Source organism: Phascolarctos cinereus, unplaced genomic scaffold, assembly GCF_003287225.1.
Source record: "Phascolarctos cinereus isolate Bilbo 61053 unplaced genomic scaffold, phaCin_HiC Scaffold_1;HRSCAF=81, whole genome shotgun sequence".
NCBI classification, from domain to species: domain Eukaryota; kingdom Metazoa; phylum Chordata; class Mammalia; order Diprotodontia; family Phascolarctidae; genus Phascolarctos; species Phascolarctos cinereus.
The window spans coordinates 279,238,040-279,263,378 of NW_027555514.1; the positions used below are offsets into that span (position 1 = coordinate 279,238,040).

General features: G+C 48.1%; 2 protein-coding genes across 3 annotated transcripts in view; one reads left to right on the forward strand and one right to left on the reverse strand.

Annotated features, from left to right (window-relative positions):
- Nucleotides 1–6,398: 6,398 nt before the first annotated feature.
- Nucleotides 6,399–20,993, reverse strand: MB (myoglobin). The gene is made up of 3 exons (XM_020982475.2): nucleotides 20,821–20,993; nucleotides 11,004–11,226; nucleotides 6,399–7,386 (listed from the first exon to the last, which is right to left on the reverse strand). Exons 1-3 carry the CDS (start codon nucleotides 20,913–20,915, stop codon nucleotides 7,240–7,242), a joined length of 465 nt encoding a protein of 154 aa, XP_020838134.1. The 5' UTR covers nucleotides 20,916–20,993; the 3' UTR covers nucleotides 6,399–7,239.
- LOC110205717 (apolipoprotein L6-like) overlaps nucleotides 12,511–25,339 on the forward strand; it is a 42,037-nt gene continuing 29,208 nt past the window's right edge. For both annotated transcript variants that reach the window (XM_020982470.2, XM_020982471.2), the window contains exon 1: nucleotides 12,511–12,612. The gene's annotated coding sequence lies outside the window, so the exon portion shown is untranslated. The remainder of the gene's footprint in view (nucleotides 12,613–25,339) is intronic.

Consider the following 25,339-nt stretch of genomic DNA (forward strand, 5'->3'; position numbering starts at 1 on the left):
ATCCATAGCATCTGGAACACACACACACACACACACACACACACACACACACACACACACACACAAAGAAAGCCATTAGGCGGCAGGCTATGATGATGATGACGGTGATGATGATGATAGTAATAAGAATAGTAATAGCTAGCATTTGTTATAGCTTATATGGTACTATATATAGTGTGTATATATATATATATATATATATATACTTATATATAATCTCATTTTATCCTCACAACAATTATGGGAGGTAAGTACTATTATTATCCCCATCTTGCAGATGAGGAAACTGAGGCCCAGCTCAGTGAAGTGAGGCAGCTAATAAGTAGCAAAGGCAGAATTCTGCCCCTGGCTTGTGTCATTGCCCTGCGGTGACTCAGCCCAGACCTGATAAGCAATGACCTACTAATGGAGGCGTGCTCTCTCCTTGCTCCTGCTTGACTACAGAGGACAGGGTGACAGAAGAGGCTGACAGACAGGCTGACCACTCCAGATCACTCCAGAGTGCCCCAGAGGCCAGGATGACAGGATCGTTATCACGTCGGCCCTGGGCCTACGCAGGTCATCTCTTGACATCCCTGCCAGGCAGAGAGTTCCAGCAGTCACTCTGCATATGCAGTGTACCCAGAACAGCAGGTGGGGAGACAGGAACTTTTTTAAGGGTCAGGAGGTGCAAGCCAGAAGACTCTAGTGAAAAAGGTACCAAGCAGGGCATCAGGGTGTCAGATAAAGGGCTCTGGACCTATGATCATGAGCCCTAGAATCTGGTACCAATTCTTCCCCTCTTGGACTCAATGACCTTAAGCAAATTAGTCTTTAGGACTCAGTTTCCCCATCTGAGGCAGACAGGTGACAGAGGGTACAGAGTGCTAGGTGTAGGAGAAGGGACTTGCCCAAGGTTGCACAGCTAGCGTCAGGAGTGAGATTTGAACCCAAGACTTCTGACTTGAACTCATTCTCTTTCCAACTGCACCGGGCTGTCCTTCAGAGGTGCCTTTGGAGAAGGGGTGGGAGATGGAGCTAAGCATGAAAGACCTCCAGAGCCAACCTGGGGAGAGGCATCCTCCCCAGCCATGAGACACATTCCTCCAGAGAGGAGCTTGTTTTCTTGGGATTCTGAACTTTCTGCTAAAAAAAAAAAGGAGCCAAGAGGGAACTTGGAATCCAAAACCTGGGTTTGGCTCCTGAATCTATTCATTGAGATGGATGCCTTCGGGCAAGCATCCTGACCTCTCCGAGGCTTCCACACCTGAAAAGGGGCAGGGAAATAATCATACTTGCTAAACTTACCCCGGAAAGGTTTTGAGGGCAGGGCACCGGCAAGCACCACAGAAAGGGAGATTATCAACTTTGTCTTTGGCCACTAAACTTGTTAATATAACAGGGTGAGCTGCATGTGCTGGCAGGGATGTGCTCGGTGGGACATACTGGGGAAGAGGGTCTGCTCAGGGAGGGCACTTCAAGGATAAGTTCCCAAGGTCGCTCTCTCCTTCTGGGCTGTGCTTCCTTCCTGGCAGACACCGGATCCTCAGATGCTCACGCTGTCTATCTCAAGGTCTTCTTGGCCTTCTCCAGCCACAAGCTGCCTCCCAGCAGGCCCCAAATGGGATGGAGACAAGAGGGCTTAAATCTGAGCTTCACAAAGGCATAAAGTTACCTTCACTGTCTCTTGGGAAGTGATATGTGGGACCCAGAGGAACAGGTGGGAGGAAACTGGGCTTGGAGCTGACTGGCAGCTGAGAACACACACACACACACACACACACACACACACGCAGAATTCAATGACTCAGAATCTCAAAATGGCACAATTGACCTCAGAGACAGTCCAGACTTGGAACTCTCACCTCCTTCTTCCTAAATGAGAAAACGAATGTAGTCAATTAACAAAACAAGGATTCAAACCTTAGAGGAATTTGATTTGACTCCCAGCTCTCCTCCCATTTGTGACTTTGGGCAAGTTCTTGGGCCTCAGTTTTCTCATCTGGCAAATGAGATGAATGGGATGAATGAGGTGACTTCTAAGGTCCCTTCCAATGGGCAGAGTGCTGGACTTTGGAGTGAGGAGGACTCCAGTTTGAATCCGCCCTCAGACAGTTACTACCTGTGTGACCCTGGGCAAATCACGTACCCTCTGTCTGCCTCAATTTTCCCATCTGTAGAATATACATTGCTATACCTACTTCATGGGGCTGTTGTGAAAATCAAAAGGGACAACCTACATGAACCCCTTAAAGGGTCATCTGCAAGGCTAGCTATAACCCTGCGTGACCTTGGGCTAGTGACGACTTCTGTGAACCTGAGCTCCCTTAAGGAGATCACTGGGTTCAACTAGTTGACCTGTCCCTTAAGAACTGCCCCAGGACAGAGCAGCGGCTAGACCCAGCCTCTCTTACAGCCTGGAGTCCGACTTGTGAGGGGCTTGGCCTCCACCAGGGGGCGCCCACGGCCTAGAGGAGCTGTCCTCGCTGCCGTCCCGCTCCTGCTCCCCTTCTCTCCCTCTCTCCTTCCCTCTCTCTCAGGCCTGCATGGACAGATGGGAGCAGCTGCCCAGCCCGGCTGGGCCCTCCTCCAAGCCTGGCAAAATGGAGCCAGAGCAGCTATTGTCCTTTGTGGCAGGGTCTGCCAGGCCCCCGAGGCTGCCGGCTCCACCCAGCGGGCCTTGTGGGCTGCTCAGGAGGCGAAAGCAGGAGCCAGACCCCACGAGTGCCAGCCCTGTCTGGCCAGAGCAGACGGCAGCCTCGGGCTGGGTGGGCTGGAAGGGACAGGGCTGGGCCCCGGGGGCAGGGAGGAGGAGGGAGGAGAGAGGGAGGGAGGGGGGAGGGGGAGGAGGGGAAAGAAGGGGAGGAGAGAGGGAAGGAGCGGGCAGGGAGAGAAGGGGGAGGAAGGGGAGGAGGAAGGGGAAGGGAGGAGGAGGGAGGGGGGGAGGGGAGGGAGGGAGGGGGGGCGGGGGTGGGAGGGGGGGGGGAGGGAGAGGAGGGAGAGGAAGAGGAGAGGAAGAGGAGGAGGAAGTGGGAAGGGGAGGAGGAGGAAAGGGGAAAGAGGAAAAGGAAGGGAGGGAGGAAGAGGAAGAAGGGGGGAGGAGGAGGAGGAGAACTTGTCAGCTGGTCTGGTAGCCAACCTGAGAAGCAGCTGAGAGAGGGCTAGGAGGAAAAACAGGAGGAGAGGGAATGCACTAGACAGTTCCAAGGGCCCTTCAACTCTCCGATTCTGTAATTTTTTCAACTAAATGATTTCTCAGGCCCCCTCCCAGCTCTGACCTTCCCTGTTCTAAGGTCTTTTTGAGGTCAAATTTCCTGTCTTCTAAGGTCTCTTTCTACCTTTGACATTCTTTAATTTTGTTTTAAGACAAATGCATCAAATCCCCACTGTTCCCACACCGGAGTCCTCTCTACCTCAAAAATCTCTAGCCTAACCCAGAAATCTGGGACTAAAGGTCACTGAGGTTTTATTTCTCTGCCTACCTTTTCCTCCTTCTCTGTCTCTGTCTCTGTCTCTCTCTCTCTCTTTGTCTGCTCTTCTCTCTCTCTCTTTCCTTCTCTCCCCTCTTTCTCCTTCCTTCTCTCTCTCTCTCCTTCCTCCTCTCCTCTCCTGTCCTCTTCTTTTCTCTTTCCTTCTCTCTCTCTCTCTCTCTCTCTCTTTGTCTCTATCACAGTTTCTCTCTGTCTCTGTCTCTCTCTGTCTCTCTCTCTGTCTCTGTGTCTCTCTTTGTCTGCTCTTCTCTCTCTCTTTCCTTCTCTCTCTCTCTCCTTCCTCCTCTCCTCTTCTGTCCTCTTCTTTTCTCTCTCCTTCTGTCTCTCTGTCTCTCTTTGTCTCTATCACTGTTTCTCTCTGTCTCTGTCTTTTGTGTTCCTGGTACCCCAGTTGTTATTCCCTGTTAATAATGACCTTCCCACCCCCTCCCCCCCACCCCCCACTCCCAGACCTCTCATAGCCCTTTGCTTCATCCTCCCCTGACATCACATTCTGGTGTCTATTACATGCTGTTTGTGTTTGCATCTTATCCTTCCTCCTCTCCTCTGAGCTCCACAAGGGAGGGGCTCTGTCATGTAAACTTTGTGTCTCTCATACTGTCCAATGTCAGATCCTGATATACAATAGGTGCACAGTACCTGCGTTTTGTTGTTATTGCTATAACATGCCCAGCCCAGCCCTCTCTGAGTAGAACATCCTCCCCCTATAGACATCTCCAAACTCTTCTTCCACGGGGACATGGATCAGATGCCTCCTATTCTGTGAAGCCATCTTTGATTTCCCCAGCTGAAAGTGATCTGTCCTTGAATTTTCTGAAAGCAGGTTGCTGGTGTCTCCTTTGCACTGATCTCATTCTCCCTAATATCAAAGTTATTCATATACATGGAGTATCTTTTCATTAGATCATAAACTCCCTGAGGGTAGGGACTGGGACGCTTTTTGGTAGCTGAATCACCAGTGTCTAACACAAAGGTGGATGTCCTTCGAGTCCAGAGGTCAAAGACTTCTATTTCTGCCACCAAGGCTCTTTAGGGGAGCTGTACCTGGAGTCCTAAGGGCTGTCTTGGGTCTGTTTCCTCAGAAAGTGTGCCTGTGATCCAGTGTTGTGGGAATTTGGTCAGCCTTCTTAGTGGGGGGATATCCCACACTAGCCTTAGCCCACAGCCCTGGAGAGCAGCCCAATGCTGGGGTCACTAGAAAATCCAATTAGATTCCAGACCAGTTCATGTCATCCCAACTGGAGTTGTCTGGGAAATTCCAAACTGGGACTTCCTGGGAATCCTTTGAATGGAGCTGAAGGCCCAGGGGGTTACCAGAGTCAGGACCTCTGGCAAAAGCCATCTCAGGACTGGATTAAATCTAGGTAGTTCAGCCATGGAAGGAGTATGTGGGACCAGACACAGGGGTGGCTAAATTTGCCCAGAGTTCTCAGGTTCTAAATTTGCTGTAATTCACAGAACAACAGTATCATTGGATGACCTTGGAGGTCATCCAATCCAACCCCCACGTGTTACAGATAAGGGGAAACTAAGGCCCAGAAAGGGGAAAGGACTTGCCCAAGGTCATACCAGTGCATGCGAGTCAGAGCTAGGATTTGAACTCAAATCCCAGGACTCCAAGGTCAGATCTTTCCACAGCTCCATGCCACTTCCCATTCGGGAGCTGATCAGCAACCAACCACGCCAGCCAACATCTTATAATGGGTGGAGCTCTGGCCCATGACTCATTCATCCTGACTCAATAAGACCCGGGGTGAAGGAGACAGAGAGGGGATGGAATACAAGTGCAGTGTGAGACACACATTATCAACAACGGCCAGTGCAGCTCTAGAATCTTAGATCTAGAGCAGGAAGGAACCTTAGAGGTCACCATTACAGATAAGGACACCAAGGGCCAAAGAAATTAAGTGACTTGCCCAAGGTCACACTGGTAGTAATCTACTGGAATGAAATGCGAACCCAGATCTTCCTGATTCCAAGTCTAGCACCTCAGCTGCCATGATGCTGACATTTCTGTGGCTTAACTGACAGCCAGCACTTATCTAGTGCTTAAAAAAATTTACAGAGCAGTTTACAAATGTCATCTCTTTTGATCCTCACAACAGCCCTATGAGGGATCAGCTATTATTATCCCCATTTTGCGGATGAGAAACTGAAGCTCAGAGAGGTTGAATGACTTACCCAGGGTCACACAGCTAGTAATTTTCTGAGATGGGATTTGAAACCAGGTTTTCTCCTATCCACTCCATCTCATTTCTTATTGATATTGCTTAACTCAATTTCTTTATTGCAGGGGAACATTCTCAAAAGGGGAAGAAACAAGATAAATAAGAATTTTTTTTAAAAGGCAGAATATTGAATTTGTCAGAATCCCCAGGTTTGAATTCTTATTCTGTCACTTTTGTGTAATCTTGGACAATAATTTTGTCCATCCTGGGTCCCAGTTTCTTCATCTGTAAAATGAGGGGATTAGATCCAGGGGGCTTCTTCCCAGCTCTTGCCCTTTAATCCTATCCATCCATCCACCCACCCACTCCCTGGCTCTCCACTCTGGACGCCTAGATTGAGGTCAGTGGGAAGACTGAAGGAGTGAGATCTGGTTAGTGAGGAAATCCACCACCTCCCCCACCCTGCCTGTGTCCCCCACCATACAGCCTCCTCCTTTGCCCAGCTGCCAAGCACCATCTTGGCCCCTCATTGGCCTGGGCCCTTCTTAGGCACTCAGGTTTCAAATACATTTGTTCCTTTTAAAAGGCAGCCTGCCTTGTGCTGATTTTCCTGCCCACATACAAGGTTCTCTGAGACTGACATCAATGGTGCTGTGTGCCCGATAGCTCCCGGCCTTGTCCATCTCCCTGTCATCTCTCTCCTCCCAGGTCTCATTCATCTTCTCCGAGGGGAGGAAAGCACCAGGCCCAGACAGACAAATTGGTTGCAGGTCCTTTATTAAGACCAGGAGAGTCACACCCATTAACTGAGAACATTCTCTTTCCCTCTCTCCCCTTCCTCTCCATCTCTCCTCTCTCTTCTCTCTCTCTCTCTTCTCTCTCTCTCTCTCTCTCTCTCTCTCTCTCTCTCTCTCTCTCTCTCTCTCTCTCTCTTTCTCTGTCTCTTTCTCTACTCTCCTCCCACTCCCATCCCCCACTGTCTCCAGTGTCTCCAACTTTTTCAGGAGCCATCTGTCAGAGCTGCCATCCCCAAGGAATGCTGGGGGCACTCGCTGTGACAGCCTTGGGGGAGAGAAAGAAAAGGAGGAAAGGAAAGAGAGTCCACAGTTGAAGGGCTAATCAGAGGCAGAAATGGAAGCCATTAGGAACCCAGATGGTGGGAATAAGGAGGGCTGAACCACTCCTCCTTCCCCCAATTCTCTTTCTAGCCCTTCATTTTCCCTGCCTAGTAAAGAGCAAACTGACACTGCCTCCCAGAAAGGAAGCCAAGAGGTATATCCACAAAAGGACCTCCAGGGAAGATAGCCGGCTACCCACTAGTGCCCAGGGCTCAGGTCTCCACTTTTGAAAGGCCAAGGAGAAAATGAAAGTTATGGACCTTTGGCAGAATTACTCTGGCCAGTTAGTAACAGATAAGAAGTATCCCCTGACCGCCTCCCTCTCTTCTTCCACCACCATGTCTCAGTCAAATAGATTATCCCCAAACCCAAAACTAAGGTGCTACTTTAATAGAAGCTAACTACTTGACCCAGGGGTTAGGCAGGAGGGATGACAGCCAGTGGAGGAGTCTGACCACCATCTAGCTCAATCCGCAGCCTGCTCTAGCCCTGGAAGCCAAACTCCTTGTACTTGGCTGCCATGTCATGGCGGAAAAGTTCCAGGGCCTTCTTCATGGCAGCCTGGGCATCCCCGCCGAAGTCCCCAGCGTGTTTGCTCTGGATCACCTGGATGATGGCCTCTGAGATGAACTGCCGACGTGGAGAAAGGGAGAGAAAAGGGAAGAGGGTGTGGGGGAGAGGGAGAGAGAGAAAAGGAAAAGGTCAGTGAGGGTGCAGCACCAGTCAACGCTGGGATGGAAGCCTTTAGAGATCCAGGGGGTGGGAGAAGAGAGGGCTGTGGTGAGACCAATGGAATTCAAAGGGGAGGGAGGGGGAGCAGGACCAGTTGCTGTTATTCAAAATCTGGAGGGAGAGCTGAGGGTTGGAGAACAGAACAGGAATGGGGAAAGGGCTTCATGGGCAGGATTCTCAGATTTCACTCAGAACATATGGAACCAATTTTGACCAGAGGAAATGGGAGGAGGTTGGATGCTTGGGAAAGTTACAGACAGTATAGTATAACTGGACTTAAATATAGGACCAGACAAGTCCCAGCACTTGGGGTGCTAGGTGGCACAATGGGTAGGGAGTGGGGCTGGGGTTAAGAAGCCCGGCACATAGCAGGTGCTGTTACGTAAACGTAGTTGTTGTTGTTGTTGTTACTAGCGGTGTGACCCTAAGCAAGTCAGTCGACCTCCCTAAGCCTCAGTTTTCTCATCCGTACAATGGGGATGATAATAATAGCCCCTACTTTCCAGGTTTGGTGGGAAGAATTACATATGTAAAAGTGCTTTGCCAACCTAATAGCACCATATAAACACTAGCTCCTATTAGACGTTGTGAGCACCCTGAGGGCTCTGGGGGTTTGGTGGTTTTTCTTTGTACTCTCAGTGCTTAGCACTTGGTGCTTGGTACATAACGGCACTCCAGAAATTCTAGTTGACAGACTAATATTGCTATTCTGTAGTGCAAAGAGATCAGTCTGGACCTTGGAAGAAGGAGTTCACATCCCACCCCTGCAACTTGCTAGTTCTATGACCCTGCCAAGTCACGGCATCTTAGCATGATGTAGAGAAAGCACTGGGCTGAGAGACGGAAGACCTGGATTCAAAACCTAGGTCTGCCACTGACTCTGCTTGAGTCCCTCACTTTCCTTGGTTCTGAGTTTCTTCATCTATAAAGTGAGGGGGCTGGGCTAGATGCCCTCTAAGGGACCTTCTAGTCCTAAACCGATGATCCTCTGATCCATCACTCATCTGTGCCTCAGTTTCTCCATCTGTAAAATGGAGGAAATAATATCTGCCCTACTATCTCCCAGACAGGTGGCACAGTAGAAAGTGCTGGACTTGGAGTCAGGAAGACCTGAGTTCAAATCCTGTCTCCTCCACTTACCAGCTGGGTCCCCCTGGGCGAGTCACTTAACCCTCTCTCAGCCTCAGTTTTCTCATCTAGAAAATGAGGATTATTATAGAACCTACCTTCCTGAGTTGTGAGGATTAAAGGAGATAATATACATAACACACTTTGTAACCATTAAATCTCAGTATAAATGCTGGCTGTTATTACTTCCTGAAATAGTAGAAAGACTACTAGACCAGGATTCAGGACACCTGGGCACAGTGGCCAGCTCTGCTACTACTACCTACGTGACCTTAGGCAAATCCCCTCTGCCCTTTGTCTCATCTTCCTTATCTGTAAAATGAGAAGGTTGGGCCACATGACCTCTGGCATCCCTTCTTGGCTCAAAAATTCTGTGCTTCTAAATATGTAACAAACCCAAACAGCTGGCCGATCCAGTGGCCCTAATTTAAGGCAGTGTGTCTGGATGAGCACTGAGTCTTCTTTTCATGCTCATAAGGCCAGAAAATGAATCACATCTGTCAAAAGCCTAAGAATAAATAATATCTCAGAGACAGTAGGGCAGATATTATTTCCCCCATTTTACAGATGGAGAAACTGAGGCATGGATGAGTGATAGATCGGAGGATCATAGATTTAGAACTAGAAGGGACCTTAGAGGGCATCTAGCCCAGCCCCCTCCCTTTATAGATGAAGAAACTCAGAGTTCTTCAACACTTACAAAGCCTCAGCTTATCAGACCCTCCCAGGATTGGAAGGATGGGTGCATGGGGATGGATATGGATCTAGATATTCATGTGCATATATAGGTATGTATACACATATACACATATGTATGCAATATACCCACATATACACACATAATACATGTGTATGCAATATACATGTATATGATATACATGTATACAGCCATGTGTGTATACATATATGTATGTGTATAATATTCCTATTTTTATTTTGGATGGTGTTGTTATCGAGGAAAGTCAATACATCAATACAGATCAGCACTTTCTCGGAAATTTAATCTTAAAAAGTAGCTTGGTAGGCACTGAAAGATTAAGGGACTTGCCCAGGTCACATGGCCAGTATGAGGCAAAGATGAGACTTGAACCCAGAGCTTGGTGATTCTGTGGCCTCTCTTAGGGAAGGTTTTATCATCCTTATTTTATAGGTGAGGAAACAGGAGCCCAGGGAAGGGCATTGATAGTCTAAAATCAGTAACCAGCCGCCCTTCTAGGGCATTTTAAGGTTTGCAAAGCACTTCCCTTCACAACAACCCTGTGAGACAAGTATCATCACCCCCTCCCCTTTGACAGATGAGGAAATTGAGGTTCACAGACAAGTGACTTGTCTGCGATCACACAGTGATTAAGTGTCTGAGGCGGGGTTCCTAGCCCACTGCTCATGCTGTTATGGTAGATGGCTTTCAGATGGGGACTTGGGGCTCCTGGGGAGAACCATTGTATAGAATGAACAGATGGGCAGAATTCACTAGGGTTGTCAAACAAGTTGGTTCCTTCATTAAAAATTTAAAATGAAAAACAAGCCCTCTGCCAACAGGTGGGAAGGAGAAGTAGCTGCACGCGCCAGCCTTCCCGTGAAGTCCCTCGGGAAATGGCTCCTGCCCCACAGTCCATTTCATCTCTAGCCCAAGGGGCCCCCACCTGTCCAACAGGTTTCTAGCACTAAAATCCCTGTCTTGCCATGCTAACTAGCCTCTCAGGTGACTTCATGAGACTAGTATTGATTGCTTGTGCTGGGGACAGTAAGAGCCTCGCTGCTTCTCATCTGGGAAAACATTAAGTCTATTGGGTTAAGAACTCTAGCTCTGTTCAACTGGACCTGAAATCAGGCCCAGGAGAGATCTGAGAGTGTTCAAAACAAGATGAGGCAACAGGGAATATAGGGGTTTGCACCAGACCTGACATCAGAGGACCTGAGTTCAAGCTGGGCAAGTGGCTTAACCAACTTGTGCCTCAGTTTCCTCATCTGTAAAATGAGGGAGGTAAAACTCAATGGCTTCTAAAGCCCCTTCTAATTTTAAGTCTATGATCCTGCAGAATTCTGGCTACATAGGTGACCTTAGGTAAGTAATTTCAGTTTCCCCATCTGTAACATAAGGGGATTGGTCTAAATGAGCTTTAAGAAGAAAGAGTACATTGGAAAGAGTGTCAAACTTGAGGTCAGAGAAGCTCTACCACTTTCTCCTTCTTTGATATTGGAGTCTGTGCGCCTCAGTTTCCTTGTCTATAAATGAGGGGGTTGCCCTAGATAAGGCCCTTGACAACTTGAAGTCAGTTGGCCCAACGTGAGAAGCCTTTGTGTTGTGTGGGGTTGGCTGCTCCTTCCCTCCTTCCCCCCTCCCAATGCTCTTTTCTCCATTCCTACAAGTCAGCCCAGCTTCTGACCTCCAGGTACTGGACGGAGATTTTGTGCTTGGTAGCATGAGACTGGGCCAGAGGCTTCAGCTCCGCTTCATGCTGGCCCTTCTTCTTCAGGATGTTTCCCAGGGCGGTGAGCACTGTTGTGCCATGTTTCTTCAGGTCTTCAGATGCCTTCATCTCATCCTCAGACTTCAGGTGCTTAAATTTGTCAAACTTCTCCAGGGTCTCAGGGTGGCCCTTAAAGAGTCTGGGAACCAAAGGAGAGGCTTGGCTCAGGGAGGAACAGGGAGGGTCACGGAGCTTGAGGAAGGCTGGGGGAGGCCACGGGAGGCCAAGGATCATGGGATTTCAAGCACCTTGGGCATCATGGAATATGGGGTCAGCGCCCAACTGTGCTAGCTGTGAGCCTTGTGAACTTGGTAAGTCCCAAACCACCCCCACCCCTGCTACCCTTATGATCAATTTCCTCCTCTAAGGGGCAATCTCTCTTTCCATAGATGAGGAACTGAGACCTCAAAGCCAGCCTTAGACACTCACTAGCGACGTGACCCTGGGCAAGTCCCTTTACCCTATTTGCCTCAGTTTCCTCATCTGTAAAATGAGCTGGCAATAGATTTTATATATATATATATATTATATATATATATTGTGTATGTATACATAATTTTATATACTGTATTTAATTTTCTATTAAATTAACTAGGTACTTATAATACATGTGTATTGATTATATTTAATGTGTATATGTATATATATGTGTCTATATGTATGTATATATTTATACATAATTTTATACATTGTGTGTAATTTTCTATTAAATTAACTAGGCACTTAAATGTTTGCTGATTGTATGTAATGTGTGTATCTGTGTGTATGTGTGTGTATACATGTATAAAATTTATTTCTGTAAAGGTTCCTTTCCCTGGCACATAGGAAGTACTATATAAATGTTAGGTGATGATGGTGATGATGATGGTGATGATGGCGATGATGGTGATGATAATGGTGATGGTGGTGATGATGGTGATGATGGTGATGATGATGATGATGACGGCAATCCAAGGCATGTAAAGCACTTCCCAGCCCTGAGGTTGGCATGCCATGAGTTCCCATTGTTATCTTTGTGCTACTTTAGTGAAATGACCAAGAAAGTAGGTGTTGGGTGGTGTTTGTTGACTGCAATGTAAGGACATGTTCTATGTCACTTCTGACAGTTCACCCACATGCTAAGGTGGGCCTGTAAATGAGTCCCTCCTAAAGCTAGCCTGGAGAAGTTTTATTGTCTATTTAATTTGTTAATCAGGCAACCAATAAGTATTTATTAAACAGCAATCGTGAGCCTGAAGCTGTGCTGGGTCTGGGGCCCACCCTGGCAGACGCCTGTCCATCTGACCAGGCCTGCAGCAGAGTCACCTTGGCTAGGAATGCCACTTGTCTGGTTCTAATCTCCCTTGGCATGTTGGGAGCTGTCTACAGCTCTGTGGAGAGGAGCTAATAGGCCTCCTGAGCAACCCCTACCCCCAGACTAGCTTGACTACATTCTTAGGATAGCAGGAGAAGAACAGAGAGGGGAAACAGGGATAAGGAAGCTTTGAGATTGAGGCTCAGTCCACTTTCAAGCCTACATGGAGCTGTAAGTAAAATATTTTTACATGGGGTGATGGGATGGTTGGTGGTGGCAGGGGCACAGGGAGAGTCTGGCTGAAGGTGGTGCCAGCCTAGAAATGGGCTGGGTGCCCCAGTGACAGGACCCTAGAAATATCAGAATCTAGAGCCATGTGGTGAAAGGTGAGGGGACAGCGATCTCTAAATCACTTTGAGAAGGAAGCTCTCACAGATAGCAAAACCCTCAGACAAAGACCCAATTGCCTGTCCTAGTTATGGCTCAGAGCCTACACACACACACACACACACACACACACACACACACACACACACACACACACGGAAGTAAATATTATATACATGTTGACACATACGTAGATGGAGAAACACTAACACACCCAGACCACAAAAAATAAGTTACATTTACATAGCATTAGACAGATACAAAGTACTTCAGTTGAATGATCTCATTTGATACTTCACTCTAATGGAGTCAAGAATTTGTTTATCTCTTGCACTGTTACTTACTGGCTGTGTGACCTTGAGCAAGTCATTTCCCTTCTTCTAGACTTAGGTCCTTCACCTCTCAAGTGGGGACCATAAACCCATTAAAATGTAAACTCCTTGGGGGCAAGTCTATCATCTTGCCTTTCTGCCCCAGAGTATTTAGTATCATACTGGCACATAGGAGTTTTAGAAAGTCCTTGCTGGGTTGAATTAGATGAGGACAATAATTCTTATGCTATAATAGAATTCTTTGTTTTTTGGATCATAAGAGCTCAGCACAGTTCCTGGGACATAGCAGGTGCTTAATAATTGCTTGCTGATTGATAGATTATTGATACAATCTACAGTCTTGATGGGGTTGTCCAAGGAAAGCAGTTTGTAAATTGTGAAGGGCTACAGAAGGTGAACAACCATTATCATCTTAGGTAGGACAAGTATCATTATGCCCATTTCACAGATAAGGAAATTGAGGTTCTGAGCTGTAGTGATAGGCCTCAGGTCATTTAGCAGGGAAGAGATAGAGCAGAAGCCAGATCTAAGTCTTTGTTATTCCAGATCTGGTCCCCCATCCCACCCCACCACCACCATCTCTTGTCACTCCCACTCGCCAAGGCTTCTGTTTTCCAAGCTCCCAAGCTTTGGTCTCAGACTCAGACACACACACACACACACACACACACACACACACACACACACAGAGGCATGATTATTAGTATCAGAACATATGCATCATTATTATTTATCCATATCTAATTAGATACACTATTGCTATACTCCTTAAGTAGCATCCTAGGGGAAGCCCTAGATTTGGATTTCAAATCCCGGGTTGACTTCTTATTATTGGTGCTACCTTAGCTAAAGCCCCTCTCCTTCTGGGGTTGCCTCAGTTTCCTCTTCCTGTAAAATGATAGTTTAATTGGATGACTTGTAAGGTCTCTTCCGGGACTTAATCTAGCCTGGAGAAGAAAGTCTAGAGAAAACAGGACAGCTGTCCTCAAAGACTTCAAAGGCACCCTGGAACAAGGTTTCCACTGGCTCTGCGTGGTCAGGACTGAGTGGAAGCTGCCCGGCTGCAGATTCTGTGTAAGGACAAACTTCTGAACTGTCCAGCAACAGGATAGGCTGGCTCAGGAGGCTGGACGTTCTATCCCAATAGAGGTCCTCAAGTATTGTCTGGATGACCAATCCATCAGCAATTAGCATTCTTTATTATATCTGGATACATGTTGCCTCCCTCCCAAGACGGTTTGAGTTCAAGGAATGTTTTGGATTTGGTCCCATGCTCCTAGTGTCTAACAGTGACCGGCACGGTTTTCCCCCTGGATATGTGATTTTATCGATGTACAGAACCCCAAGTAGAGAAAGTCCTTCTACCAATGAAGAGTCATGCCTGCTCTGCAGCCTAGATGCTTGAGAGGTTAAGGAGGTTTCCCTAGGTCAAACAATTTGTGTACAAAGAGGAACTTGAGCCCAGGCCTTCCTGACTCCGGTCTAGGTTCCCTAGCCATGCAGTAGTGTTTAATAACAGCTTGTACAGGGAATGAATGGATGGCTTAGATAGATGACGTAGAATGGGTCCTTGTTCAGATATCCCTTGGACTACAGGGCATTGGAGGACCCTGTATCTCGGAGCTTCTGTGAGTCTATTATTAGACACCCATATACAGTTATAATTAGGCACCAAGATACAAAGATGCACAACTACCATTATAGTCGCACTGACACAGTAGCACAGCTGTTGTTCACACACACACACACACACACACACACACACACACACACACACACACACACACAAATGTCAGAGTCCTGGACATTTCTTCTGCATTAGGCATTAAGCCTCTTCTTCTGGCCAGACAGGACCTCCCAGCAACTGTGTCCAAGGTTAGCTGATCCCAGTGGAGCCCCCCTCCAAAGGCCACGTGCATCACTGCCTGCTTTCAGCCTGTACCTTTCACCCAAGGGTCTCAAGCTCATTACTAATATTATCCAGCAGCCACTATTCTTGTCCTGCTCCTCTGATGGTGGGAGAAGCCAGAGCTTAAGGAGGGGAAGGGACTAGGCCTCTCATTCCAGAGGGAGGCTGGTCCAAAAATAAGGGGACAAGGGCCTAGGGCACCTCCTGGCTAGGGCAGAGCAGGCAGCACAAATAATTAGAGAGTTTTATGGGTTTTCATCTGTTTTCAGGCAAGCCTCCCATTTCCCCTGGAAACCTAAACTACAAAAGAGACAAAAGCCAAGGCTTGAGAGTACCCATTCCTCTCTTAGTCTGTCTCTCTCTGCCCCTCTTTGTATTTCTCTGTCTCTGTCTCTACCTCTGTCTCTGTCTCTCTGTCTGTCTCTGTCTCTCGGTCTCTCTCCCTATATTCCTGTCTGTCTCTCTCTTTCTCTCTGTCTCAGTCTCTTTCTCTCCCTGTCTCTCTGTCTCCATCTGTCTCTGTTTCTCTCTCTGTCTCTCAAAAACCACTGGAGATAGAGAGTCTAAGGGACCTGGGTTCCAGACTCAGCTTAGCCACTAATTACCTAGGAGACCTTGGCCAAATCACAGTCCCTTTCTGAGCCTCCATTTCTTAACTGGACAAAGGAAAGGGCTGCATGATCTCAGAAGTGAAAGGATCTCACAGCACGTTTTGTCCAACCTGTCTCTACGCAGGCTCCCCTCTATAACATATAGGCAAGAAGGCCACCCCCCACACACACTTTCTAGTGCCCTTTAAGGGCCCTTTCAGCCTCCCATTCCAGGATTCTAAGGCCCTTCCCCCTCTTCATGCTCAGGCCCCAGCCAGCCCCTCCCCACCCCATCCTGGGAGGGCTCAGGCCTATTTTTGAAGGTGTGCTGGGAGGGCTTGGCTAATCAGAGCACCTGGTTCCCTGCCTGCCGAATGATCCCCGAATAAACACAGCTGCCTCCCTTGCTGCCCCTCACCCCATAGCTGGTGCCTCCGAGTCATAACAAGGTAATGTGAGGCTCATACAGACCATGGGCTCTGGACCCAGGAGGGCACTTGCTGGCCTGGAGGGGAGCCTAGAGGGAGCAGAATCCAACCATCCTCATCTCAGTAAATGGGCAGAAGGAATTTGAGAGATTTTTTTCAATCCTGAATCATCTTTTCTGTTATTTATCCCACTGTCTCCCTGGTAGCTGGCAAGAAAGTCCTTCTGACAAGCCAATGTGGGGGAGTCAGCTTCCCAGATACCCATGAAACAAAGACAGACAAGGCAGGAGGCAGAAGAGAGACACCCCACCCCCCATCCCCAAGAAGTTTCTAGGCTTCCATAGACAGAGGAAAGCAATCCCTTCAAGATATCCAGGGGAAACAAAATGATTGAGCTTCCTTACCTGTAAGATGGGAGCATTGACTAAGTGGCCTTGGAAGCACCTTCCAATTCTATATCTATACACTATTTCCTCTTCCTATGCCTCAGTTTCCTGCTCTACAAAATGGGGGACTGGATTCAATGATTCCTCAGGGGCCTCTCTCTTTCAATCTGCCATCCCAATGCTCATCATAGGGATGGGGAAGGGGGGCAGGGTGAGAGGCCCAGAAGGTTCCAATATTGTTTCTCCCCACCAGCTTGCTGTGTGACCTTGGACACATTGCTTAATTTGCCTGAGCCTCCCCTACAAAATGAGGAGACTGAACTAAGTGATCTCTGAGGTCCCTTCGACCTCCTGTATTGAATGATACTATAATAATAATAAGACTATAATAGCAGCTGCAGCATAACTGGCATCTCTATAGTGCAAAGTGCTTTCCACTCATTATCTCCTAAAGCCTCCTACCAGCCCCGTGAGATAAGGATTAAACCTGGATTCTAGCACCAGCTTTTGTATTAGCTCACTGTGTGACCTTGGACCACTCATTTCTCTTCTCCAGGCCCCAGTTTCCTTGCATCTGACAAACTCAAAGAGTCAGACTAGTTGACCTCTGAGGTCGTCCCCAACTCCAAAATTCTATAATAAAAACCTAGGCCTTTTATCCAGGTCTTTAAAGTTTTGGGGGAGTAAACTCATTTTCCAAATGAGGAAAATGAAGGAATGGGCAAATAAAGAAGTGGAAATGTGGCTTCATGGGAGGAAGCCTGCCTTTGGAACCCAATGGCCTGGGTCAGAAATTCTCACTGTTATTTACTCCCTGTGTGATCAGGCAAGTGACTTGCCCTGTCTGAGATCTGCATCCTGTTTCATACATTCACTGGCTGTATGACTGTTAAGTGAAGAGCTTGGTCTAGAAGGTTCATTGTGCATCTGTTTTCTTATGGCCTCTCTTTGCTTCCATCTCCCATCTAGAACATATGGGGTTGCTGTGTGACCCTGGGCAAGTCACTTAACCCTGATTGCCTCACCAAAAAGAAAAAAAAAAAGGGAACACATGGGGTTGGACCAGACAGTCCCTAAGATCTCCTCCAGCTCAAAATCGGTGATTCTAGAATTGGTCAAATGAAAGGATCTCAGGTCAAGATTCTTTGTTCCTATGATCTGTCCAAGGTCCAGAAGTAACACCAGTGACCGAGGTGGGAATAAGCCTAGAATGGATGTTGTCAGGGTCCAAGAGCTATGATTTTGGCAACATTGAGCCATAGTCTCTCCTCACCTCTGACCCCAAGAAACGTAAATAGCCACCCCCCCAAAGAAAAGACACTTAAATCTAATTCCTTCTGAGACAGAGACAGAGACAGAGATAGAGCAGCATTCCTGCCATTATAATTTGAGACATGGGACAAACAAACGGCACCCCAAGGACTCGGCGGCCTTCCAGAGCCATCCTCTCCTGGGCTTTGCATGGGCTTTTAAGACCTTTGGAAAGCCTCCTGCCTCTTATGCCTAAAATGATCCGGGGGGGTGGGGAACGTTTCCAAGAAGGCAGTGACCTCTGGCTCCCCAACATGGGTGCCAAACCAGTGTCCTTTCAGAAGGTACAGATTCTTTGGGCAGAGGAGGAGATTCCAGCCAGACCTGTCTACCCTATAGCTACCACCACCCAAAAAGAAGCAGCTCAAAGACCCACCCCCACACACACACATACCCTCACAACAGGAGTGGGAGACTCATGGACTATCAGAGCTAGAAGGAACTTAGAACATAGAATAGAAGATTTGGGAGGAACCTTAGAACCTAGAATATCAGGTCTTGGGGAATCCTTAGAACACAAAATATCAGAGAGGATCTTAGACAAAGAATGTCAGAGTTGAGAGGGATATTAGACCTTAACACACAGAATGTCTGAACTAAAACGCTAGAATGCTAGAAATCATTTAGTCTAATGCCCTTATTTCTCAGGAGAGGAAACAGACCTAGAGAGGAGAAATGAGCACCAGCTTGTGAGCTCCACAGGGGCAAGAACCAAGTTTCACTAAAGTGCTGGAGATTGGCTGGAGGTCCTATTTCTGCACAGCCCCCATGTCTGGCTTCCTTGTTCCCCCCACCACAATTTGACTTTAGTAGGCTTTCTGCTTTGATTACTGGGGCTTCCAAAGTCCAGGAAAGAGAAAGTCTCATTTCCTTCCTATTTTCTGAAGACTTCAGCTCACCTCCCCCCCCCCCACCGCCCCAATCACAGGTCAGCTGAAGTCTGGCCAACCACCCTCCCAGACAATGAGGGAAACTCAGGGTGAAAGAGCGAAAAACTGCAGGAGACATTTGGCCAAGATGGAAGAGAGAGAAGAATAGCTTTTCCAACAGCTACCAAGACAAAAGGCTCATATATGTGAGTCTGGAAGGGACCTCACAGGCTCCTTAATTTATAGGGGGAGGAAACTGAGGCCCAGAGAGCAGACCTGACTTAGCCAGGGTTGCACAGGTAATAAGGGGCAGAACCAAGATTTGAAACCAGGTCTTCTGGCACCAAATCTACTGATTCTTTGTTCCCCTGCATCCTGGAGAAAGAAAACCTTAGTGATGTGCCCAAGCCAGGAACAGACGCCCAGTAACCCTCCTTGGGCGTACAGTGAGAATGCTTATTGGATACTTAAGCCAGGAAGGACTTTGCAGCACCTAGTCCAACATCCTCATTATATAAATGGGGAAACTGAGGCCTAAAGTGGAGATTTAACTTGTCCAAGGACACACTGAGTTGGGGCCAGAGGCAGGGGCCTGTCGATGAGTTCTCTCCTGCACTACACTAGCTCCTGGGTGACCCAGGAGGGGAAAGCTCTGGATTTGGAGTCAGAGGGTCTGGGCTCCTCTCTCTGCCCTTTACTGCCTGGTTAACATTAGGGCAAGTCACTTCCCCTCTCAGAATCTCATTTTCCCCATCTGTAAAATTGGGGAAGGAGACTGGATTACAGTCCTCTAAAGGACACTGGGCTTGGAGTCAGGAAGGCCTGAGTTAAAATCTTGCTTTCTGCACTTATTAGCAGTGTGACTCAGGGCAAGTCACTTAAGCTCTGTCTGCCTCAGTTTCCCCATCTGTAAAATGAAGGGGTGGGATTCAGTAGCTTCTGAGGTTCTTTCAGGCTCTAAACCTATGATTGCTTCCCAGCTCTAAATAGTAGGGGTGTGTGTGTGTGTGTGTGTGTGCATTTTCCAAAGATCATATACACATATATAAATATATGAAACTATTTGCTTAAGGCACATATATATAATATATAATATACTTATGTTATATTACAATAATATAGTATGTTATGATGTCATAATAAATGTCATAATAGATGCTTTAGAAAAATATATATATAAATTTTGACTAATGAAATGGAAAAACTCGACCACTCCCCCATACTCTAATAACAGTATTAATAATTCCCATGTCTAAAGAGCACGAATGTTTATAGTTGAGTGGTTGCTGAAGATATCCAAGACCAGCCCACAGAGGACCTGGTTGGGAAGGAGACCTCTGAAAGCTAATGTGGCCCCAGCTACCCATCAGGAGCCCACTCAGAAGTCTCTGCCATTAGAGTGGAAGTCACTGAGAAAATAGCCCAATGCTCCCACTTCACAGAAGGGGAAGCCAGACCCAGGGAATGGGAGTGCCTTGCTCAGAACCACACAGTGTGTGACCCAGGAACCGGGAGACCAATTTACAAAAGGCTGAGGGCACTCACAGATTTTTCAGGGGCTTATCAACGCTGAGTAAGATGCAGCAGATGTATGGCCAAGATGGAAGAGGTAGAAGAATAGCTTTTCCAGCTGCTTCCAAGATCAAGTAAATCCTACCTGCGCATCACACCTATTCAAGCTTGGGTCCTTGTGAGGGTCTGGCCTGGTGGACAGCCTTCGTTCTCTCTTCTGATTAGGCTTCCTGGGGAGCTATGACTCCTGGGGCTGGTCCCCAGCCCTGCCTATGAATTTCTTACGTATTGCACTGGAAAGCACTCCAACCAGACCCGTGTTCAAATCCTGGTTCTGCCAGACTTTCTGTGTGATTTGGGGCCAGCTAATCCTTTTCCCTGAGCCTCATTTTTTCCATCTGTTAAATGGAGTTGGACTAAATGATCTTGAAGGTGTCGAAAAACTCTGGATTTGGAGACTGAGGATGAGTGTTGGAGTATAGGCACTAGCCCACCTCTCTGGTCTTTCATTTCTTCTCTCAGTCTAACAGTGTGTGTGTGTGTGTGTGTGTGTGTGTGTGTGTGTGTGTGTGTGTGTGTGTACCAGATGCTCCCTGAAGGCTCCCCTGGTCACCAATTCTTGACCCAATAGCCAGGAAGGGAAGAGGGGCTGCTTTGAGATCCTCACTTAAGGCAGTCAGTGAGGTGGGTGGCCATGGTCTGCCCCTCCCTTTACCTGATCAGCACCTCCTGCCCGTGGCCACCGAGATCGGCCTCCACCTTTCCCCAGGTGTTCAGCACCAGCTGCCACTCTCCATCGCTGAGCCCCATGGCGCTGTCCGAAGAAGATGCGCGAGAGTGTCAGTCGTCCCAAGTCTCGAGCTGGGTTTGGAAGCAGCTCCGGCCTGCCAGGGGCCTTTATACCCTCCCTTGGGTCCTGGCCACTCCTATCAATTGACAGCCCCAGCCTAGCTCTCACTGTCATCCCAGTCTGGGTTCTAATCTCTTTCTTTCTTGCTCACATGGAAGTTATTTTCGGTCCGATGCCATTGTGGGCCTGCCCTGAGCCCAGGCCACCAGCTGGGGGAAGGGTGCGGGAAGTCTAAGGCTAGCCCCCTCCTGAGTCAGGCCGAAAGGGCACTGGCCACTCCCTTGCCAGAAGCCTGTAACTCAACTCTCCCCCCCCCCCCAGGGACTAGCAAAGGCCCCACCATGCCTCCAAGCTTGGGATTCCAGCTTCTTGGCCCCGACTTTGGGGCCACAAGACCTGCTTACCTTATTTAGAACCTCTTCCCTGACCTTCCTGAAATGATCTCAAAACTCCAAAGGGGAGAGGGGGAGGAAGCCCCCGCTCCAACACCAGTTGTTTTCTCCCAGGTGTTTCCCTTCACTCAGCCATTCAAAACACTTTTGTTAAGCACCTACTATGTGTGGGCAAGACTGTTTGGCTGGGAGAAGTAAACATGTCAGAGGGTTGTAGATTGGATCCAGAAAGGACTTTGGAGGTTGTCTGATCCAACCCCCTCCCTGATTTTACAAATAAGGAAGCTGAGGCTAAGAAAGGAAAAATGCCAAATTCAAACCCAGGTCTCTGGCTCTAAATAGAGGACTCTTTCCACCTTAATTCATGGCCCTTCCAATGAATAAGAATGCAGCTGGAAGTCAATCAACAAGTATTTAAGTATGTACTGCAGCTAGAAGTCAACTTGGTGTCAACAAGACCTGAGTTCAAATCCTATCGCAGGCACTTGTACGCAAGTCATTTAACTTCAGCTTAATTTCCTCATCTGTAAAATGGGGATAATAATAGCACCTATCCCCACGGGGTAGGCATGAGGATCAAACAGGATAATACACGGAAAACGATTTATCAAAAGCGTTAGCTCTCATTATTGTTACCGTTATTAAGGCATTTATTGAAATGTTAGCTATTATTATTCCTACCATGATCCAGGCACTGTGCCAGGCCCTGGGCAGGAAGTCAAGTTGAGTCACCAAGCATTTATTAAATGCTTACTCTGTGCCAAGCACTGCTTAATGCTGAGGATTCAAAGAAAGGGCAAAAACCAGTAATTGCTTTCAAGAAGCTCACAGTCGAATGTGGAAGGCCTGGGTTCAAATCCCGGCCTCTGCCACTTACTAGCTGGATGGCCTTGAGCACGTCACTAAAAGTCCTGGGGTCTGTGAGCCTCTGAGCTCTCTAAGGACCCCTCCAGCTTTATCCAAGACCTATATTTATCTCTGTATGTGCTATCTCCCCATGGTCCTGGGAGAAGGGCCAAGGCAGCTGGGGATGAATAGGGGAAGGCCAGAGAGGAGAGGAGCAGGGACCTGGGAGTAAAGCAAGCATGGCTGGGCCCCCCAGGGAATGGCGGTCTTCCCTAGGAATTCACCATCATTAGAACAGGGCCTCCAAACCAAGGTTTCTCCAGGATGGGTGTCCTGGGAGTGACATGAGCCCCAACCTGGGAGAGACTTTGGAACAGTTAAGGAAACTGAGCCTCAAAAAGGATTTTGGACTTGTCCAAAATCACCTAGCAAATCGGTGCCAGAGCCCTTCTGGGCCCCAGTTTCTTTATCCACAAAATGGAGAGAGGGAGGTGAAGTCAGTGACCTCTGAGGTTCTGTGCATGTCTGAATCGATGACCCCATAATTCTCTGGGTCCTTTTTTTATCTCCCAAAAGGAGGGGATTGCATGGATGACCTCTGAGGTCTCTCTTGGCTCCAGCTCCAACAAGGAGGACCGTTAGAAGGGGGAGCTCCCTGCTACAGGGGAAAGGGAGGGCACCCTCCGGCACAGACTGGAGAGTGTCAGGGGTGGGTGGAGAGAGCCAGGCCCAAGAGCCCCAGAAGGAAAGTTAATAACATCTGGTGATCTCCTCCAGATTCCAGAGGATCCAGGAGGCAGGAGGGGATATTTGAAGCCTCCAGGGCCCAGCGCAGCCCTGAATGTGTTTAACAGTGAGCTGGCTTCATGCCAGCTGGCTGCCTCATTGCTCCTAAGGCCCCTAACCAGGAGGCTCCTCACCCATGAGCGTAGCTCGGCAACTTTTACCATTTAAGCAAATGGAAAGGCCCTGAAACCTGGTTCCATTTCTCCATCTCCACAACACAGCGGCCTTGCCCAGTGGTTGCCATAGAGACCCAGAACCTTCCACTCTGTTTTTATCATATAATTACCAGAATGGCAGCTCTCAGTATGCCAGGGATCAGGCGTGTGGGGGAAGAGAGGTTCTGGAAAAGCGGATGGAATTTCAGTGAAAAAAATCTCTCCCTGCTCCCCACTCTGGCTCTTACACAATCCTTTATTTTCCACTGATGGTTTATTATTTAGGTGGGTTTCTGGATGAGAGAAGCACAGAACAAAGAATTTTGGTTCTGAATTCGGAGGACCTGGGTTCGAATCCCACCTGTCTCATGACCAGGATGACCTTGGGCAAGTTATTAACTTCCTTGTGCCTCCGTTTCCTCCTCTGTAAAATGAGAGGGTTGGGTTACATGACCTCTGAGGTCCCTCCAGTTCTAAGTCTATGATCCTATGAAGGCACTTAACTTTTCTGTGCCTCAGTTTCCTCCTCTGTAAAATGAGAGGGTTAGACAAATTGCAGATGAAGACAATGAGGCCCAGAGGGAGGAAGGGTCAGGACCCAAATCTGTCTCCCGACTGCCAGACAGACCCCACTCTTTTCACTGACTACCACTGATCTCCAGATTTGTTGGTAGATGGCCCTCCTGGCCTGTTCCAGGAGGGAAGGTCCTGTGCTTCGGGCATTTTAAGTTTTGTCCCTCCCCACTCTGAGAATTTCAGAGCAGGATTTTGTAAAGGGACCAGCTTCCACCCTCTCCTTTCCCTGCCCCTATACACCTCCAGTGATCTCTGGGAGGGGGACAGGCAGAGAGGTGAGGGCTTGAAACCCTTCCAGAACGTCTGGCTACAACCATAATTGCAGCTATCTCTTGCCCCCAAGATTCAGCTCCAGGAATCTGGCAAAGTTTTCCCGAGCCTCAATTTGTCTCTCCATAGCTTCTACTCATTGTTCTGATTCTATCCCTAGGGGAAACTTTGAGCAAGTGTAAGACCACCCTTTCCCATTTGACAGACCTTTGATTCTGGAAGACCCTTGTCACCTCTCCACTGAATCTGCTCTTCTTCAGTTCAGACATTTCCAGTTCCTTCAACCAATCTTCTCAAAACACAACTTGAATTCACTTTTGTTTATAAAGTCATACAGGGATCTCTCCTCCTCCTCCTCCTCCTCCTCCTCCTCCTCCTCTTCCTCCTGCACCATTTGGCCTTTAGGAGCATAGCTCTAGAGTTGGAAGGGGCCTGAGGTCATCCAGTTTATCATTTTACAGATGAGGAAACTGAGGCACAGAAAATTAAGTGACTTCATAGGATTATAGATTTACTCCTTCTCCTCCCCCTCCTCCTCCTTCTCCTTCTCTCTCTCTCTCTCTCTCTCTCTCTCTCTCTCTCTCTCTCTCTCTCTCTCTCTCTCTCCCTCCCTCCCCCACCCCAGTGGGATTTTGTCACCACATGAATTGAGGGTTATTAAAACTCCAAAAAGATTGAGTTCATTTAGTCGCCATTTTTCATTGCCTGTTACAGGAGAAAGAGCCCTTTGTCACTGTAGAACCTGGATTCAAATGCTGCCTCCATCACCTATATGTCTGCACTTTTCTGAGCCTCAGTTTTCTCATCTGTAAAATGACAGGGTTGGACTCTGAGGTCCCTTCCAGCTGTAGGTCTGGGATCCCATGGGCGCTCATTACAAAGATAATGAAGATTCCCTCTGTTCTCAAGGAGCTTAAAGTGCAGCTTCTTGGGCTCACCACCAGGGAAGCCACGAAGTAACTAGCTCGATCTGCTAAGCGCCCTACGGCTCCTCCCTCCAATGAACAGCCTCCCTTCCAGCTTCCCTTTCCTTGGGAATCTACCTTCCTCCAAAGAGACTATCACTGTTCAGAATATATGGAGGGACTCCTGCCTCTCCGGGACTGGCCTTCAGTGCCCCTTTACAAATGATGCCAGGGAGCACATTCAGTGCTTATGGCCCCTCTCATTAAAATATGGCCCCATCCAACACAGGTGCCTCCCTGTGCCCCAGGAAGGCTCTGAGTGCCCTCTGGACATCACACACATTTCTACACATCACAGAGGAAGAGGAAAAGAGCTGCCTTTGGAATCAAGGCATTTGGGTTCAGATCTCAGCTCTGCTTTGACTCTGAAGCTAGTGCTTGAGCAATGCCACAT